We start from the raw sequence: 20,729 nt of genomic DNA, 5'->3' as shown, positions 1-20,729 counted from the left end.
ACTTTTTTTAAGTATAAGGATCGCAGAAACATAACATCTTAGTGGTTGTCATTTTAGTGGTTTTCATTTTTGTTGTTTTTATACATTGTTTAGTACATAAATCAGCCCATTAGTTTCCTCTTTTGAATTGTTTTCATTTATCATTTTTGATTCTTTTATAGCTTTCTATACAGTTTGGATTTTGCTCATTGTTGAGGACTATAGTTTTAACTTTGTGTCATCTGATCTCTGTTGAAGAGTTGTCTCATTGGCAATTTTACCAAATCTCCATATTCTTGAGTAGATACTGTGGATTCATTAATTTTTGTTGGATACCAATTTTCGTTGATTTAGTGGTTACTGTTGAGCCACGAAATTAAATATTCAACGAATGACAAATTTTCTAAAGGCTTGTATGTAGACTTCATCAAAACCACGAAATTAAATATCCCCGAACATGCAAGTTTTCCCTAATCCACGAAAATTGGTACCCACAAAAATAAAGGAATCCACAGTATAACGTTTTATAAATGAACAATTGCCTACTGACACAATAAGGCATAACAAATTCTGACAACCCCTTCACATTAAAATTAAATTATCGTACCCTGTTAGTCCAAAATATAACATCAATGTGTAGAGAGGTTTGTTTCATATAATTATAAATTACCCATCTTTCTTGACCAGCAGAGATAGTGGGGTTTGTGTTACTCAGTTTTCTGTATTATGTGTTTTTGTTTATCTTTTTCTATTAACTAAAGCATTTTCTGTTCTTAAGGGGACTCGCGGGTCTAAATCAAATTTTTTATTTAATATAGGATTTTGCTATATTTTTCTATAAATGAACTTTATCTTATACTTAGTAGAAAAATGAAATAAAAAAATGGGGTCACCGTTCATTTACGCTCACAATCGGCCTTCGAAAGAAGCATACATTTTTGTTAATGTCATTTTTTTTGTTGAACTAATAGGAGAAAAAGCGGTAATATCGAAATTAAAAAGGAACTAAATTACAGAAATCGCTTAAATTTTACAATTATTTGGTTTATGTACAGCTTATTCGAAAACGACAATAAAATATATAGGTCACCGATGAGTTAAAAAAGATATTTCAATTTAAATGCCAAAAAATGGCATTTTTGCACCAAAGGGAGATAATTTGGAGCTTTTTCAATGATATCTTCATTTTAAAAGTCACCTGGGGCCAACACGAATCAATTTTTTGGAATGATTTTTGTACCAAATGATAAAGTACCAACTACTAAAGGTAATTAATAAAATTTGTTATGAAAAATAAATGTTTAATTTTTTTCTGAAAATCTTATACCCGCGAGCCTCCTTAAATTTAGGAATTTTATTACAATTCTGGTCTGAGACCACTAATCAAGAACTGACTTTTTACCAGCAAAAGACAAAACATCATCCTGATATCATGAAAAACAATGTTAAAATTTCAAAGGATTGTAAAATTCAGTTATCAACATACCAACCCAAATGATTTGGGGCATCTCACAAGTGCCACCCAAATGATTTGAGGCATCTCACAAGTGCCACCCAAATGATTTGAGGCATCTCACAAGTGCCACCCAAATGATTTGGGGCATCTCACAAGTGCCAACTAAATGATTTGGGGCTTATCACAAGTGCCACCGAAAATTAATAACTGGATTTTTACTTCCATAAAAGAGGGACGAAAGATACCAAAGGGACGGTCAAACTCATAAATCTAAAACAAACTGACAACGCCATGGCAAAAAATGAAAAAGACAGACAAAAAAACAATAGTACACATGACACAACATAGAAAACTAAAGAATAAACAACACGAACCCCACGAAAAACTAGGGGTGATCTCAGGTGCTCCGGAAGGGTAAGCAGATCCTGCTCCACATGCGGCACCCGTTGTGTTGCTTATGTGATTACAAATCCGGTAAATAGTCTAATAAACCTCTAAATAAAGTGACAGGAAGTGTCCAACTTACCATGTTTTTGTCCGTTGCATCACTCAAAAGTCCGCCAAAAGTAATGATAGGTGTTAAACAAGCAAAGTATAAAAATATAAATGATGCAACACATTGAACATGGAGAGCATCTTTGAAGTCACTGATATAAAATGGAGCTTTTCTTTTGATGTCAGCAATTAGTCCTCCAAACAATCTATAAAATTCAGAAAGAAAAACAAATCAATTTTAAATCAAAAGCAAACTTAGGACATTTCATTCATGAATACATGCATTTTTAAAGTTTATTACTAATTAAAGGCTCTTTGTTAGCACGTTCATCATGTACCCCATTCCCTTACATTGTAACTGGGCAAACAAAATATCACCAGATTCATATGTTTAAAGATTCATAACTGTTATATAACTCAACTGATAAAACTTGTGGATATGCACATCTACATAGTTTGTCCTAATTATCTACATAGTGTTTCATGAAATTCTGTTGTAGGTTTTCAGAGGAGTTTCAATGATAAAGTTGAAATAATACTTAAATGCCAAAATTCTGAGTTCAAAGAGGCATAACTTCCAGGAAAAAAAAAGAATCACAATTTCCTGATTATATGCACATCTGCATAGTAAATGTCCTAATTATCTACAAAGAGTTTCGTGAAATTCTGTTGTATGGTTTCAGAGGTGTTGGGATGACAAGAATGGGACTGATGGAGGGATGGGTAAAAAACATTATACCCTGTGGACTATAACTTATTTCAAAGTTGCTGGACCATGACATAAATGGCACCATGTCAAAATTATCGTATAACTGAGATGTCCTTATAAGGAAACATTAAAAAAAATATCATTGTCTAACATAAGTAGCTCCTATCAAACTATTAACTACAGCAGATAACTTGACAAATAATTGAAAGTCTCTGTGGCAGGGCCTTGAACTAATTGTCAAACTGTTAAGTACTGATAGTAACGCAACTTTGTAGAAAATATCCTTGATCTATAACAAGTATTTTCTATCAAACTAATTTATTCAGAAAAACTTAACAATTGTTGAAATGGCCCCCAAGAAAAGAAACACCTTTGTCTTCTATGACCTTCATCAAAGGTGAAACAACAAACAGATTGTACACAGATAACTAGAGGCTCTAAAGAGCCTGTGTCGCTCACCTTGGTCTATGTGCATATTAAACAAAGGACACAAATGGATTCATGACAAAATTGTATTTTGGTGATGATGATGTGTTTGAAGTTCTTACTTTACTGAACGATTTTGCTTCTTACAATTATGTCTATCATGAACTTTGCCCATTAGTAACAGAGAACTATATTTGGTAAAAATTTACATAAATTTACCAAATTAATGAAAATTGTTAAAAACTGACTATAAAGGGCAATAACTCCTTAAGGGGTCAATTGACCATTTAAGTCATGTTGACTTATTTGTAGATCTTACTTTGCTGAACATTATTGCTGTTTACAGTTTATCGCTATCTATAATAGTATTCAAGATAACCAAAAACGGCAAAATTTCTTTAAAAATTACCAATTGGAGGGCAGCAACCCAACAACCAGTTGTCCAATTCATCTGAAAAATTCAGGGCAGATAGATATTGACTTGATTAACAATTTAACTGCTTGTCAGATTTGCTCTAGATGCTTTGGTTTCATAGTTATAAGCAAAAAACTGCATTTTACCCCTATGTTCTATTTTTAGCCGTGGCGGCCATCTTGGTTGAATGGCCAGGTCATCGGACACATTTTTCAAACTAGATACCCCAAAGATGATTGTGGCCTAGTAGTTTCAGTGGAGATTTTGTAAAAGATTACTTAGATTTATGAAAAATGGTTAAAGGTTGACTATAAAGGGCAATAACTCCTAAAGGGGTCAACTGACCATTTTGGTCATGTTGACTTATTTGTACATCTTACTTTGCTGAACATTATTGCTGTTTACAATTTATCTCTATCTATAATAATATTCAAGATAATAACCAAAAACAGCAAAATTTCCTCAAAATTACCAATTCAGGGGCAGCAACCCAACAACCGATTGACCGATTCATCTGAAAATTTCAGGGCAGATAGTTCTTGACCTGATAAACATTTTTATCCCTGTCAGATTTCCTCAAAATGCTTTGGTTTTTGAGTTATAAGCCAAAAACTGCATTTTACCCCTATGTTCTATTTTTAGCGGTGGCGGCCATCTTGGTTGGTTGACCAGGTCACGCCACACATTTTTTAAACTAGATACCCCAAAGATGATTGTGGCCAAGTTTGGATTAATTTGGCCAAGTAGTTTCAGAGGAGAAGATTTTTGTAAAAGATTACTTTAATTTACGAAAAATGGTTAAAAATTGACTATAAAGGGCAATTACTCCTAAACGGGTCAACTGACCATTTTGGTCATGTTGACTTATTTGTAGATCTTACTTTGCTGAACATTATTGCTGTTTACAGTTTATCTCTATCTATAATAATATTCAAGATAATAACCAAAAACAGCAAAATTTCCTCAAAATTACCAATTCAGGGGCAGCAACCCAACAACCGATTGACCGATTCATCTGAAAATTTTAGGGCAGATAGATCTTGACCTGATAAACATTTTTAATTTTGTCAGATTTCCTCAAAATGCTTTGGTTTTTGAGTTATAAGCCAAAAACTGCATTTTACCCCTTTGTTCTATTTTTAGCCGTGGCGGCCATCTTGGTTGGTTGACCAGGTCACGCCACACATTTTTTAAACTAGATACCCCAAAGATGATTGTGGCCAAGTTTGGATTAATTTGGCCAAGTAGTTTCAGAGGAGAAGATTTTTGTAAAAGATTACTTTAATTAACGAAAAATGGTTAAAAATTGACTATAAAGGGCAATAACTCCTAAACGGGTCAACTGACCATTTTGGTCATGTTGACTTATTTGTAGATCTTACTTTGCTGAACATTATTGCTGTTTACAGTATATCTCTAACTATAATAATATTCAAGATAATAACCAAAAACAGCAAAATTTCTTCAAAATTTCCAATTCAGGGGCAGCAACCCAACAACCGATTGACCGATTCATCTGAAAATTTCAGGGCAGATAGATCTTGACCTGATAAACATTTTTACCCCATGTCAGATTTGCTCTAAATGCTTTGGTTTTTGAGTTATAAGCCAAAAACTGCATTTTACCGCTATGTTCTATTTTTAGCCATGGCAGCCATCTTGGTTGGTTGACCGGGTCACGCCACACATTTTTTAAACTAGATACCCCAATGATGATTGTGGCCAAGTTTGGTTTGATTTGGCCCAGTAGTTTCAGAGGAGAAGATTTTTGTAAAAGTTAACGACGACGGACGACGGACGACGGACGCCAAGTGATGAGAAAAGCTCACTTGGCCCTTCGGGCCAGGTGAGCTAAAAACCAACAAGAAGAAAAGATCTTGATGTACAAATAAGCATAACTGTTATTAAACCAATTAATTTTTTGCATGCAGCTTTTGTAAGAAGAAAAATAACGTGAATATGTAAAACTTGATTTATCTCCAAGTTAATTTTAGAATTGTGAAATTAAATAGCAGTGAATTGGGTTAGAAAAGACTAAATGCAAAATGAAGTATCCACAAAATAAATTGGTTTACAGTATCACCAGAATACACATAAATACGTCTAAACTGGTACCTTCCAGTTCTTTGTAAAGTCTCAGCTTGACTTTCTCCTCCTTCTACTTGATCTTCTGGTACTGGTTTACCATTTGGTAGACTGGAACCAGTAGGCTGTCTACGAGAATCCTAAAAATTAAACAATATTATCAATACTTAATTCTTTTCAGCTTTTTTTGTTATACATTTATTTCATGATAGTTTGTTCTGAATTTTGAACTGTTGTCAAATCAGGAACAACAAGTTTAGTAATACATTCATTCATTCATGTCTTTATTTCCTCATAATTGAGATAAAATGAATACATAAAATTATCTAAATATCAGACAACAAAAAGAATAAACGAAATAGGAACAAAACAAAAACAGTTTTTTATATATACAGACAAATATATACACTTAAGTCACTCAGCATAAAGTCCTTATGCAATCTCGAATGATGACATATCATGTATTGCCTAACCTGACACCACGTCCATATGTTGCTATGCATTAAACAACATGGGCGTAACAAAGCTTCTCAGACTCCGAATGTTCGGCAATGACATTTAATGGAATTCGTCCTAGTAAGATTGATATACATCCTCATAATCATATTCACTTAGTTTGAAATACAGTTGTAGAGAAATGTGTATAGATTGACAACAGTTACAACTTAAATTGAATTTAAGAAATATGTAAAAATATTATCATTCTCGTGGTAATTTTGACCTGAACCATACATACAATAATTTCAAGGCTTTCTTGGGTTAAGTTTAACCACAAATTTTCTACAGGCATGCATGAATACAAAGTTTTGTTAAAATTAGAAAAATGGAATATCCAGGTACAATTTTCTTCAATCCACGAAAATTGGTATCTATGGAAAAAAAAATCATCAGTACTTTAAAGTTATCTTGTTTTTGAACCAAATAACATGATTATGAATTTTGTACCTGTGATGGAACACTTTTTGGTGGTTCTATTCTGATTGTAGGATCCCATTCACCAGGTGGCAGCACTGTCACCTGATCCAGAAACTCATCAATTCCTGTCAGTAAATCTTCTCTGTTGTGAGCATGGTAAGCTACATCACGGAAAACCTATTTAACAGAAAAAAGTTTTTTTTTTAAATAACAGTATGTTATTTTGAAGATTTTATCTTAGGTAACCCAACTTTTTCAACAGTGCAGCTACTTAGTATCAAATTGTGGTTAACAATAACAAAACATCACCTTTTCAAACAGGAACTAGTTAGAATATCTGAGCTGTATTTTTATGCAGAAAAAATACTGACAAACAAAAACATAAACCTCAAAATTTTGTTCTTTGATCCGACACGAACAAGCTTCTGTCTAAATTTTGATAAAATTGCATGAAGGTTTGACAAAGTTTTTGAGGTCTAAAAAACTTTTTAACTATGCCAACAACAACAAAATCAAAAATTCCTAAGAAAATTGAAGTTAAAATAAATTTCTCATGACTAATGCGTAATGTTAGTGCATTACCTCCTCAAGAACAAGAAATGTTTTAACATACCTCATCAGAGAACAGTGTAGCAATAGATCTGCCTATTTCATGGTAATGAGCTGAATTGCCCATAGGACCAAGTAAAACAAATATAAACTTTGTAGGAACAGGTACTTCAGTTAAATCAGCCATCACAGGCTTCAGCAATCGTATAAACGCCACAATTTGATGATTGGTTAGAAAGTCCACCTCTCCAACTAGGATGTTAGCAGCCTCAGCACCAGGTGGAATCTTCTTCATGAAGTGGAGATTTAACTGAAAATACAAATTTTAAAAAATATACTTTTTTCTGATTTTTTGGATTTTTTTCTGCTGGAAATATGTTTATATGTATTTTACTGTAACATAATTCATGTAATTATTTTGACAAGTCTAAGCATATCCATACAGCAAAGAGATTTTAATACTGGTATCATAAATTTCAGGTTTCTTATTAATGATATACTATGGATTCATTTGTTTTTCGTGGGTACTAATTTTCGTGGATTGAGGAAAACTTGCATTTTTTGTGGATATTTGAATTTGTTGTTCTCCAAAAATCTTTACCCTTTCCTCCTTGGACATTTTTTTTTACACACTTGATTCGCATAGGATCTTTTCATTAAAATTGAAATTTCAGTCAAGATATTCTCATGAATATCCTTTTCATATTGGATACAATTTATTTATATTTGTTAAGTCTGATGCAGACATTTCGAGGTCAAAGCCTTTCAACTGAGGTACTACACAGGCGTCAAAAGGTGTCATTATGGAGTAAAGGGGGTAGCATCAAAAGGCTTCATTATGGAGGAAAGGGTTAATATAATCATACAACAAATTTGTATATATACTTGAACATATAAATTTTTGCCTTCTTAAATCTACAAAATTTACAAAATCTACGAAATTTTGTATTCAACGTATAATAATGAATCCCATGCTACACTATAAGATAGCTAGTATCTATCAATGTCTGAAACTTTTATTAGTTGGACAAAATACCTAAGATTACGTTTCCAATCCTTTAATGGCTGGTTCAAGGCAGAGATGATTAAAAGTGATATTTCAGGTACAACATGTGTTTGACAAAAAAATGTTCAAATATAGTGGGAATATGTTTGTACATACAGTCTTACCAAAATGCTGGCTGATACAGCAATATCTCGGTCCATATAAGTAACTGTGTAATAGTTATACAAACCACATAGCTAAGGTTTTTGTGTATACATGTACATGTATAAGCCAATAAAAATCAATCTGACAACAATTCAGACAGAATGTTTCAACTGTTCAAAAAAATCAAAAAATTATACATTCAAACCAAAAAAATAATTTAAATGCTTTGCTTTTATAGTGTTTATAAAAATAAAAAGATGTGGTATAATTGGCAATGAGATAACTCTCCATACGTGACAAAATTTTGAACACAGTAATTTACAACTTTCATTTCATTTCATAGCAGTCTCAACAGGCTTATAAGGTTTTGAACAAACTCTTCCTTCTTTAAATATCAATTTAATAGGTTTTATCTTTTCAAGCTCAATTCTCTCTTGCAAACAAAAGGTTGCAAGTCAACAAAATCCTCAGGAAAAATAAATTCAGCTGTTGTTTGTAAACATATGATGGAAATGCATGTAGAAAATTGCACATTTAAAGAAATAACATACAAAGTAGTTCAAGGCTCCTTCTAATGGTAAAATCAAATAACATCAAAAACCTATTAATATCCCTTAAATATATGAAATCATCAATAATTAGGTGCTATTGATTTATTAATGGAGAAATAAAATCAAATTAAGTTATAATAAGATGTGAAGGATTACAGACAGACAGGAAATGTCTTTGAGGAAAATGTTTACAAAATATTAGAAAGATGACTGATTGAAGTTTAGCACCACTTCCGGGTCTCAATATATAGATATCAATCATTTACTTTATAAAGAAATTGGTCTTATTTGTTTTTTTTCTCTCTCTCTCAGTAAGCTTTATGATTTATTGGAATTGCAAATACAATGTAACATTATATCATATTACATCAGGAAGTAAACAAAAGGGAGATAACCTATAAAACAGACTCAGATCCAGTTAACAAATATCCTATTCTCAAATAACATTTTAACATCCAAAAGTTGATGGGATTCCTTATCAAACAAAGAAGATTTTCAACTTAAAAAATTCAAACCATTGTATATTTAAACAAGAATGTGTTCCTAGTACACAGATGCCCATCAGCGTTATTATTTTCTATGTTCAGTAAACCGTGAAAATGGAGTAAAAACTCTAATTTGGCATTAAAATTAGTAAGATCCTATCATAAGGAACATGAACATAATGAATACTAAGTTTCATGTTGATTGGATTTCAACTTCATCAAAAACTACTTCGACCAAAAACATTAACCTGAAGCGGGACAAACGAACAAACGAACAAAAATACCAATGGACACACAGACCAGAAAACATAATGCTCATATATCATGTATAAGGGGCATAAAAATTGTCAGAAATATAAAGTTGTCTGTTCCAAACCTTTTAACATATAATTATCAGAGAGTGAGATTTTAACACATAGTTATGGTTGACTTCAGAATGTATATTAATGAAATTTATCCTGGTGAACTTACTTTAAATAAAGCTAATACTAACAATGACCACTGCCCTTTCCTCAATCTTGATATCTATATCACTAACAGAAAGCTGAATACTAAAATTTATGATAAAAGGGATGATTTTTCATTTCCTATCGTTAATTATCCGTTTTTAGATGGTGACGTTTCCCTTGTCACCATCTTACTGTGTTTATATATCTCAACTTGTACAATTCGCTCGTGTATGTAACAATGTTTTAGATTTTAACGAGAGAAATTTATGTATTGCTGAAAAATTATTACACCAGGGTTTTCGATATCACAAACTAGTCAAAACATTTACTAAATTTTATCATCGGTATATATAAAGAAATCATTCGTAAATATAGCTCAACATGCAGACTTCTTATACGTTCAGGTATTTCACATCCAATTTTTTATGGAAATATTCTTTATAAAGCACAAAGGTGTCAGCATTCACCTCATAAACTTACAAAACCTTTGAATAGACTTATTAAGAAGGGATATAATTACGATACTGTTGTCAAGTCATTAAAGATTGCATATTTTGGCGTTAATATTGAGTCACTGATAAGGTCTTTGCGTCGGAACTAAACACATTTATTCTAAAAACAGTTGTTGGCATGACACGGGTTATGTTCTTCTCATATATGTTATGATGGTATGATACTAAACCCCTAACGGGAAGGATTGTGCCTGATGTTCATATGATGAAATCATAATCTTTCAGTCAGTTTAATTGAAGTCTGGAGCTGGCATGTCAATTAACTGCTAGTAGTCTGTTGTTTTTTATGTATTATTGTCATTTTGTTTATTTTCTTTGGTTACATCTTCTGACATCAGACTCGGACTTCTCTTGAACTGAATTTTAATGTGCGTATTGTTATGCTTTTACTTTTCTACATTGGTTAGAGGTATAGGGGGAGGGTTGAGATCTCACAAACATGTTTAACCCCGCCGCATTTTTGCGCCTGTCCCAAGTCAGGAGCCTCTGGCCTTTGTTAGTCTTGTACTATTTAAATTTTAGTTTCTTGTGTACAATTTGGAAATTAGTATGGCGTTCATTATCACTGAACTAGTATATATTTGTTTAGGGGCCAGCTGAAGGACGCCTCCGGGTGCGGAAATTTTTCGCTACATTGAAGACCTGTTGGTGACCTTCTGCTGTTGTTTTTTTATTTGGTCGGGTTGTTGTCTCTTTGACACATTCCCCATTTCCATTCTCAATTTTATTATAACAAATTTTGACGGAAGTACTCCCTTTATATTATATAAATAGCAACTTTTCACTGTTTGCCGGTCTACAATTATATCAAGACAATATTCTCTTGATAATATATAAGTCACCCTTCACAGATTATTGTTCTACAATAATATCAAGACAATTTGCTGCTACTACTCAAAATATCTCGACATATCCATCAATACATGTTGTCCAATAACTGTTTCAGATGAAAGAGTTTGATTGAATCAGCAACAAAACGCTCCATTGATTATTAAATTCAGCCATTTCTAATTAATCTTATCTTCAACTAACTCACTCTTTCAGTAATCTAAATGACAATTATATCATGACAAACTGAAAATAACACTATTAATTCTGTGCTTCCGGGTTCGCTTTTCTGTGTATGACATATCCGAAAACACTCATACACAAAATTTTAAGCCTGTGGATGATTTCATGTACATCCTAAACAAATGAAGAGCTGTAAGATTAGACAAGTCCAGACCAGACCTAAAGAGAAAGCCAGATCATCGAAGATCGACTTGAACTTAAAAGCTGGAAGTGAAATTTTTTGTTTACAATAATTCAGTATGGAAAAAAAAGTAAATGGGGAACATGTCCATGGGACACAGATGATGGCCCCACTAGCATAAACAATTATAAAGGAAAATTACTCAACATAAATGCAAATTTTCAACCGAACCAGGAGAAGAAATATAAAATAACCATACATTGTCTTGAGATATCAATGTTATTTGTACAAGGCTTATAGAAACAGGTAGAAAGCCATGCTGTGCTGAGCATATCTACCTGTTTCAAGCGGAATACAACTAACATTTGTATTTTAAGACATGTATGATTATTCTTTATATACTGCAGCTCTTATAACTGTTCCAAATGAAATATTTAGGGTAAAAGCTATAATTTTTTAATTTTGAATGGACAAAGTAGATTTTCCACAACCTGTACGTTTTATTGATGTTATAAATAATACTCTACGGAAACGCCATTGTCTACATCATAAACGATTTAAACCAGACGATATACAGTCAGTCACTGTATACAACATATGAATATAAAGTCAATGCAATTTGAATGTGCATTTCCTAAGCACAGCATAATTTTTGTATGCTACGTACAGTATTAGAAGTTTTCACTGCAAGTTAGACATAAAATTGTTTACATTTCATTGAGGGATTATAAAGGCTGGTGAATTTAGGTTGATGGATCAATCTCAAACGTGAATTCTTGATACATGTACATGTATTATAGTTTTAGTCTGGTTATTATCCAATCATAAGACAGAGGTCTAGTTATCATCCAATCAGAGGACAGGGGTATAACACATCACTCCTTACCTTGGTTCCTGTAGACCCCTAAAACATCACTGATATGACATAATCATAGACACAACTAGTTGTAAAAAAAAACTTATAAAAAAGAGAAAATTCTTCATTATTTTAAGACTTTTGAGGACATGAAATCCAATTTTTAAAATGAGTTGTCTAAGAGTTTAAAATTAAAGAAATTAGAGGCTGGTATATATCTGATCATTGGATTGTGCTAACAATGGGATTAAACAAAATTCTAAGCATTTACATACTTTAGCATTACACTTATTAATTTTTAACTGGGTTAAAGCTGAAATCAATACTTGGGAGTTAAAAAAAAATGTGCTCAAACACATACTGTATTTTGATTGGTTCAATTCTGAGTCTGAGTACAACAATTGTACTCAAAATTGTATGACCTCAAGGTGATGTTATGAAAAGTTTGATAATGAGTGCTCAAGATGAAAAGCTTAATTTGTTGTGATGGTAAAGATATTAAAAGTTAGTGTTTCAAAATGACAAACTAAGTTTTTAAACAACTATTGAACAAAAATTAAAACTAACATAAAATAATTATTTCATACATCTAAAAAAAAAGGAATTCAATAATGTGCTGTAAGCTAAAAAAAAAAAACACACTTCAGGTTCTAATCAAACCTTAAACAAAAACAGCTCTCTTTAAATGTAAACTTAACCAATAATTGAGTTATCAAAGGAATTAGAGCTATTTTCCTAATGATTGTAGTGTGAAGTTTGATTAATTTGCTTGCTTTGTTTGTATTTATGTTTGTTCAAATATTATAATCGAGATTGACATCTGCCATCAATAGATAGGAGGGGCTTCAGCTTGTATACAGTATACTTATACATGCTTTTGGTTGTTAAGCAATGTATATGAGTTGAAGTCCCGCCTATCTAATTAGTGTAGAAGTCAATTTTAAAATTACAATGATTGAGTAAACATTTATACAAACAAGCAAGCAAATTAACCAAACATTTAATCTACAAGCATTAGGAAACTAGCTCTAAACATGGAATTAATATTATCAGATTATTACATGGCATTTTTCATATCGCATGTATTATCAGCCCTAGGTTCAATATCAGCCCAAGAGCCGCATGGCTCGAGGGCTGATATTGACCGAGGGTTGATAATACATGCGATATGAAAAATGACATGTTATGATCTTTTTATCATATGCTTCAACAATGGAGAAAAATCACAGATTCATATATTGATCATTTTACGTGGTTCCCAAATAGAATTTCAAAGAGTGAAAAGTTCACGGACGTCGGACTCCAAATTTAGTACATTCGATATGAAATTTTTCTATCAGATGCCTCAACAGAATTATTTTTTTTTAATATGGACAAAACGACAAAAGAAATTATTCAAAAATATACATAATGAACACTGTTTGAAAAAGTGAACTTTTTAACGTAACTTTCTAAATTATGTTTGAAACTTTAAAAAAACGCATTTATTTAATAATTTGATTTTTTTTTTTTTTTTTTTTTTATTATTTTACAAAATATACTTTCCAGTATCCAAATAATTGTTTCGTTAATAAAATTGAGATTGTACACTACTTTGTAAGTTTTTTAGTGAAAATGTAGCATTGAGGTATATTTTCCGGAATTTGCCGAGCATCACCGGAATGCCATGCGATAACGTTACGGAAAGGCATGTGATAACACTCGAAGCATGTGATAAACTTTTCATATCAGCCCGCTAAGCACCAATTCGAAAAATATGGAATTTACGTTGATTTAATGATATTATCATACAGTAAAAATCATATGTTATTTAGTCTAAGTATATGATAAATATATATATGTTACTGTGGTAATGGAATCATTCACATTGACTAAGCCCTAAATCAAACAATTCCTAAGTACCATAGTTAGAGTGATTGAAGAAGAATCCCATGTTATATCAAGTTTTTCTTAAATGTTGGCGATAAGTCTGTTATAATATGTATGGCTGTTATATATTTTTGAAGTGAATCTATTCTCAATTTTTGAAATATGAATCTATGGTTAAAATATTAATAACAAAATGTCCAAAAGTTGCAAAAGGTCTGAAAGTTGGCAGAAGGTCTAAAAGATGAGAATTGTTACAAACAATTATTTCTATAGACCAATATTTAACGAAGGTCAATTATTACTATTAGCTCTTTAAATTTGATAAGAACTTTAATCTAACTGATATTGTAGTAACTTTTAAAAGGGTGTCCATGGAAAAACCAAGCAGTGGATGGCACATGACATATTTTGTTTTCAAAATTTTTTCATCTATTTCATATCACAAATTCATATTTTCTCAGAGTTAAATTTTGTTTTTTTATTAACTGCAACAAATAAAGAGAAAAGAAATACATAGAAATCACTAAAAATTCATTGAAAAGGGGAGATAACTCTTCATTTTGTACGAAATTTTGTTGGGTTTTTAGTAAACTTTAAAATCATTTTCTGAGCCATCCACTGTTGATTCAAAAATATCTTTGACATATATATCCTTTGTAGGATATAAACATTGCATTGAAACCAAAAATTCAGTGGATAAAAAATATGTTGTGCCACCCATATCATAGGATTTGCTTGATATTTTTATAATTGAACAGCCTCTTAAATATTGTACCTATATTACACTTGGACATAATTTAAACTATGACATTCAGCATCGTCACATGGATTATCTCCCTTGAATAAGTATAGTATGCACTCAGACAATTGTATTGGTTCAAATTATTGAACTTTTGCCCAATCAACCAATTATTGATTATCCCAATTTTCAGTCAGGACATAATTGATCATAAGATTAGTCTTTCTTTCAAAGAATTGATTATTGGAAATAAGTGTTACAGCACTGCAACAGACTTGTTTATCAATAGTCAGTAAAATCTTCTCTTAAGAGTCTTCCTTTCTTATGATTCTACACAGGGATTGGTTTGTAAGCTTAGTTAATGTCCAGTGGCAAGTATTCCATGCATTTTAAGGACTCTAGAGCAAATCAATTATAAATAAAATACAGCATTTCACCTGGGATAAAGGCTGTAAAATCTAAATTGCTGTACTGGTACAGTATTCTTTACTCCTAATACTTACAGTCCCTTCAAAAAGTTGTTACAAGGGGGTCTCATTGGGGGGGTTCTGATCCCGGATTCCAATTACTGTTTCGGCCATCCCACGTCACGCTTAGACCTCAATGTGACCCACTTGCAAGGTTTACCAATTTTGAATTGGGGCAATCCTTCTTTAAATCTCAACAGACAAAATGCTGCATAAGATACATATTAAACAACCTATATTGTGTTGCATTCACATTTAATGCACTTTATTGTGTTTCAGACACACTTCTGACTCAAATGTCAGTCACTGAAACATTTTTCAAATTGTTAACAAAAACACAGATTATATTCACACTTTAACAAACTTACTGTATAAATAGCTAGAATGCACTGTTTTTCTCTTTCATCAAAATGTAATACTGAAGACAAACTTATAATATTTCATTTTTGGTAAGTCTTTGATAATCACCAGGCCAGTTATAAGTGTGAATATAAAATGTATTTGGAAACATTTTGAAAACCATAAAGATTCTGCATAAAAGTTAACGCATATGCAACTTTACAACTATGGTACTAGGAAGTGGGCGTAGCAGAGTACTAAATATATAATGTACTAAATATTGAACTTTCCATTCATAATAAACCATGCAGCCTTACCTCGCTGTGAGGAATACTATGTACACTACTGTGTGCACTTGATAAACTCTCATCCACCTTTAAATTAACAATTTGGATCATTGTGAGCAGACATTTTGATTGTTACTTTGTTATTAGTAGATCAGTACAGCATTTGAAGATTTGTGGCATCAATCAGTAAATTGATTGCTGTGAATAAAGTTTACTAGTGACCTTATAACTGTATAATCTGTCGGCAGTAAACTAAATTTTCAACCTTCACATCACCAACTGATTTCAAATCTTTAAATACATTACTGTTGTGTCAATTCTCATGCAACTGAAAAAAATGAAAATTTCAAAATCTTTTACATGATGTTTGGGCTTTCATGTATAATTTTGCTGTATTAACATATGATGATCACGATAACTAGATATCATTGAGATGGAAGCCATCTCTGTGGGCCCCGCTGTCAATAACGTGGGGTAATAGTGATAGTACTATTTCATAGTATAATAGTGATATGACTGCATGATGTGAACTAATTGTTGACTACTCTAAGGAGTCTCATGTGTGATTTCAATTTAAGATTTTAAGTTAAAACTGATAAATATTCTCATCTTACTTTCATAGTATAATAGTGATATGACTGCATGATGTGAACTAATTGTTGACTACTCTAAGGTGACTTCTGGATGTATGGATTGATGTTTGAACAATATGTTTAAAGGTGCTGCCCAATTGATATTTGTCACATATTTTTAGAATTATGCCTTCAATATATTCAGTGATATTATGACCCACCAAGTATAAAGTATGAAATATTAACGGTTCTCGAGAGGTAGAGCGAACACAATTTGTTAAGAACAACAAACGGATGGACAGACTGACAGACTGACCTTAGACCTAGGATGCATACATTATGACACATTCTCTGGTGTTGGTTTATATATATGTTAAGTTGAAAATGTTTGTCAGGTATAAAGTATGAAATAATAACAGCTGTCCTCTCAAAATATAGTGTGGATCAAATTTGTTAGCGATGGACAGACCAACAGACAGACAGACAGACCTTTGACCTCGAAAGTGGTACATACATCATGACACACCCTCTGGTGTTGGTTAAAATGGATGTCAAGTATAATATTTGAAATCATAATGGTTCTCAAGATATAGAGCGGACACAATCTTCACCACAGGACACAGGATTGTCAACTGAAACCAAAGTTTTTTTGACGTTGACCTTTGACCTAGGAAGTTGTACATACATCATGACACGCCCTCTGGTGGTGGTTAAAATGGATGTCAAGTATAAACTTTGAAATCATAACGGTTATCTAGATTTGGAGCGGACACAATCCCACAGGACACGGGGTTGTCAACTCTAAACCAAAGTTTTTGACCTTGACCTTTGACCTAGGAAGTTGAACATACATCATGACACACCCTCTGGTGGTTGTTAAAATGGATGTCAAGTATAAACTTTGAAATCATAACCGTTATCTAGATTTGGAGCGGACACAATCCCACAGGACATGGGGTTGTCAACTCTAAACCAAAGTTTTTGACCTTGACCTTTGACCTAGGAAGTTGTACATACATCATGACACGCCCTCTGATGGTTGTTGAAATGGATGTCAAGTATAAACTTTGAAATCATAACGGTTATCTAGATATGGAGCGGACACGATCTTCACCACAGGACAGGGGGTTGTCAACTAAAACCAAATTTTTTGACCTTGACCTTTGACCTAGAAAGTTGTACATACAACATGACACACCCTCTGGTGTTGGTTGATAATCATGTTAAGTATTAAGTATGAAATCATAATGGTTCTCTAGATATGGAGCGGACACGAAAGTGTTACGGACAGACGGACGGACAGACGGACGGACGGACAGACTGATCACTATAGGGCGACCCGCCTTAGTCGGCGGGGCCCTAATTATATTGGTATTCAATCAAAATGAACTTTACAACCAGTGTTGTTTTAGAACAAAAATATAAAGCAGTTATATATAAGGGAGACAACTTAAATTATCTCCCTTTGAACTTATGCCTAATGAATGACTTCTAATTGTCTTCACTAAGTAATTTTGCTAAGAATAGATAACCACTCTTTATAATGAACATCTTAATGTTCCACAATGGGCATTTCTAATCTGGCATGGGCTTCTTGATTTTGCCAACACGTTGAACATTAAATAACACTTCCATTCTTACAGCTGCTTAAACATTGTCTACAAAAAACTTTATATTGTTGGGAGAAAGCTGGTCTCTTCTCTTTCTTTCAATTACAAGAAGCCATAAACCTGGAATTTGTATCCAAATGTTATGATAACCAGCTCTGCACATTTCATACAAAAAATAATACCACATAAAATCAAAAATTTGTCATTGAAAAATATTCCTGTCCTGCCATAGATTGTACCAGTGATATTGCACATATACATACAAAATAATAAAAAAAATACTAAACTTAACAATACACTTTAAGGAATTTCTTAAAATGTTTTGACAGTTCTTGTCCATTCGTTTTTGATGCGTTTTGTTTTTGGATTTTGCCATGTGATTATGGACTTTCCAAATTGATTTTCCTCTGAGTTCAGTATTTTTGTGATTTTACTTTTTTTGAAACATAGGGTTTAGCTCCAAAAAGAAAAGATTAAAGAAAAATAATAATAAAGCACACTTGAAGTCCTAATCAATTTTTACTCTTTACTACCAAACAGAGATTGTGATAATTGTGAAAACTCCTTTTTTTCTCCTAAAACATAAAAAAAAGTTGATGCCCATTTAAAAATATTCTCCAATAGCACTTTCTAGTAAAAGCTTCAAACTGACATGAAAAAAATCAAACAAACAAAATAAAGTTATATTGCAAAGAGGTATCCCTTGTGTTACTAATGTATTTATCTAAAGCCACATCAACACTTGATAATAGAATATAGTTCAAACTGTTAACACACCTATATAGCTATAGATAAATAAACAATAGGATCAGAATAAGTTTCAGTTATAAATACCAGTATACTAAGTAAGTGACCAGAGCAAACTATAAATAGAGAGGGTTTATGTTTGTATCGTACTGGCCTATAAATAGATAGTTTGTAACTAATGTTACATGCACAATACAAATCCTGTGTTAAGGCTTTGTTTTCAAAGATCTGACAGTGCTGTAAATTGCCTTCTGTAATCATACCTTTTCCAAATCATCAATACTTTTATATCAAGCACAAATTACACCCATGAAGGGATCAAAGGCATAACAATTACATGTAATAACAACAATGTTTTCCAAAGAAAGTTTATACATGGTGGTGCCTGCAGTATCCTTTTACTCTGCATAAACTTCCTTCGCAAAAGTCATGTGACATTCATCCATTGGAAAAATTTCTAACGAAAAAACACTGAGTCTTGTCACTGTCATTCCTCTTGAAACCATTTTAGGTATAACCTTTTTCTGAACAGAATGTGGAACTAAGCATTGTCAGATCTTTGTAACAAAGCATTGAAATTCAATCTGGATCTTTAATCAGAACATGTTAACATGAAGGCATTTATACTTCATGAAACAGAAGTGACAGTTGGAATCACATGATATAGAAAAAGCATTCTACAAAAGTCATGTGATAAGAAGAGAGATCTTAACACCCTGAAGGATATAGTATTTGAGGGGTTCACTATTATTTGTCATAGGACTGTCTCAAAATGTAAAAATCTTGTATTCCAAAATAACTTTATATGTATGTGTTTTTGAAGCCAATTTGATATGAAATTCCCTTTCTGATCAAACAATCATATATAAAATTTTAAAATCAAATTTCAAATTATTTGTAAATAGAAAACCAAATTTATCTTCCAATTTGAGACATTCTTAAATACTAATTGTGTAACAGCACTGGATTTTCACTGTATTTTCTTTCAAAATTTTGATTTCCTACAAACTAATGTAATTCAGAAAAAAAACTGTATGAAAAAGGAAAACTGACTCTCTGAAAGACATTTTCTACATGAAAGTCTTTGGATTTACATCAGCACTTCACAACAAATTAAAGATGGTGGTTCATTATTTCTGCTGGCCATCATTCAATGAATGATAGAAGAAAAAGTTCTAAGCAATGACCAAATCAAATGTTGTTATAGTTTTCATATTTCATTTTAAGAAAAGTTGTGATATAGTGAAATTGTATTGTGCTTTGCATGAAATAATTGACTGGTCTTAATTTTTTTAGAAGTTTATCTAATTTCTTTGAATCTGATAAATATTTACATAATAACTTTGTTTATTATTATAATCATTACTAATTTCATGGTTTGTAAATCACAGCAAAGATTAAGATACAATTTTAAAATTTTTACTAGAACTATTGAGATTTTTTTGTTTTAAACTTAAAACCAATGAATAATATAATGTAATTTTAATTTTAGAAGTCACCTTATTTCACGCAAAGCAACACAAAAAGAATACCTCCTTCATAACAGCAGATCTAACATGAATATGTTGAAGCGTAAAAACAATCCTTATGTATAATTTGCCAAAATAAGAATAAAGGGTTGTCGTGCGAGAGGCAAAAGCAATTTCTGACAACAATCACTGCTTGCAAAAGTCAAATTTCAGTCAACTTGTTTATCAAATTAATATTTATGATGTTTGCTACAAGATTATGGTCCTTTTTTAAATATTGCCACATGATCATGGTCTTTGTTTATGTTTGTTACAAGATTATGGTCCAAAGATTGTCACATGATCATGGTCCTTGTTTATGTTTGTTACAAGATTATGGTCCAAAGATTGTCACATGATCATGGTC

At 32.0% G+C, this 20,729-nt stretch overlaps 1 protein-coding gene across 8 annotated transcripts in view; it reads right to left on the bottom strand.

Moving 5' to 3' along the window:
- Positions 1-20,729, bottom strand: part of LOC134693949 (sodium bicarbonate cotransporter 3-like) — a 70,298-nt gene that overhangs the window by 17,557 nt on the left and 32,012 nt on the right. For 7 of the 8 annotated variants that reach the window (XM_063554925.1, XM_063554920.1, XM_063554926.1 and 4 more), the window contains 5 exons: positions 15,956-16,012; positions 7,094-7,339; positions 6,511-6,657; positions 5,596-5,705; positions 1,962-2,136 (listed from right to left, as the gene is read on the bottom strand). In XM_063554925.1, the coding sequence (XP_063410995.1) occupies positions 1,962-2,136; positions 5,596-5,705; positions 6,511-6,657; positions 7,094-7,339; positions 15,956-16,012 (735 nt within the window). The remainder of the gene's footprint in view (positions 1-1,961; positions 2,137-5,595; positions 5,706-6,510; positions 6,658-7,093; positions 7,340-15,955; positions 16,013-20,729) is intronic. The other variant, XM_063554927.1, reaches the window with a different exon arrangement.

This window comes from Mytilus trossulus, chromosome 13 (genome assembly GCF_036588685.1).
Source record: "Mytilus trossulus isolate FHL-02 chromosome 13, PNRI_Mtr1.1.1.hap1, whole genome shotgun sequence".
Lineage (NCBI taxonomy): Eukaryota > Metazoa > Mollusca > Bivalvia > Mytilida > Mytilidae > Mytilus > Mytilus trossulus.
This window is presented reverse-complemented; position numbering and strand designations above follow the sequence as displayed.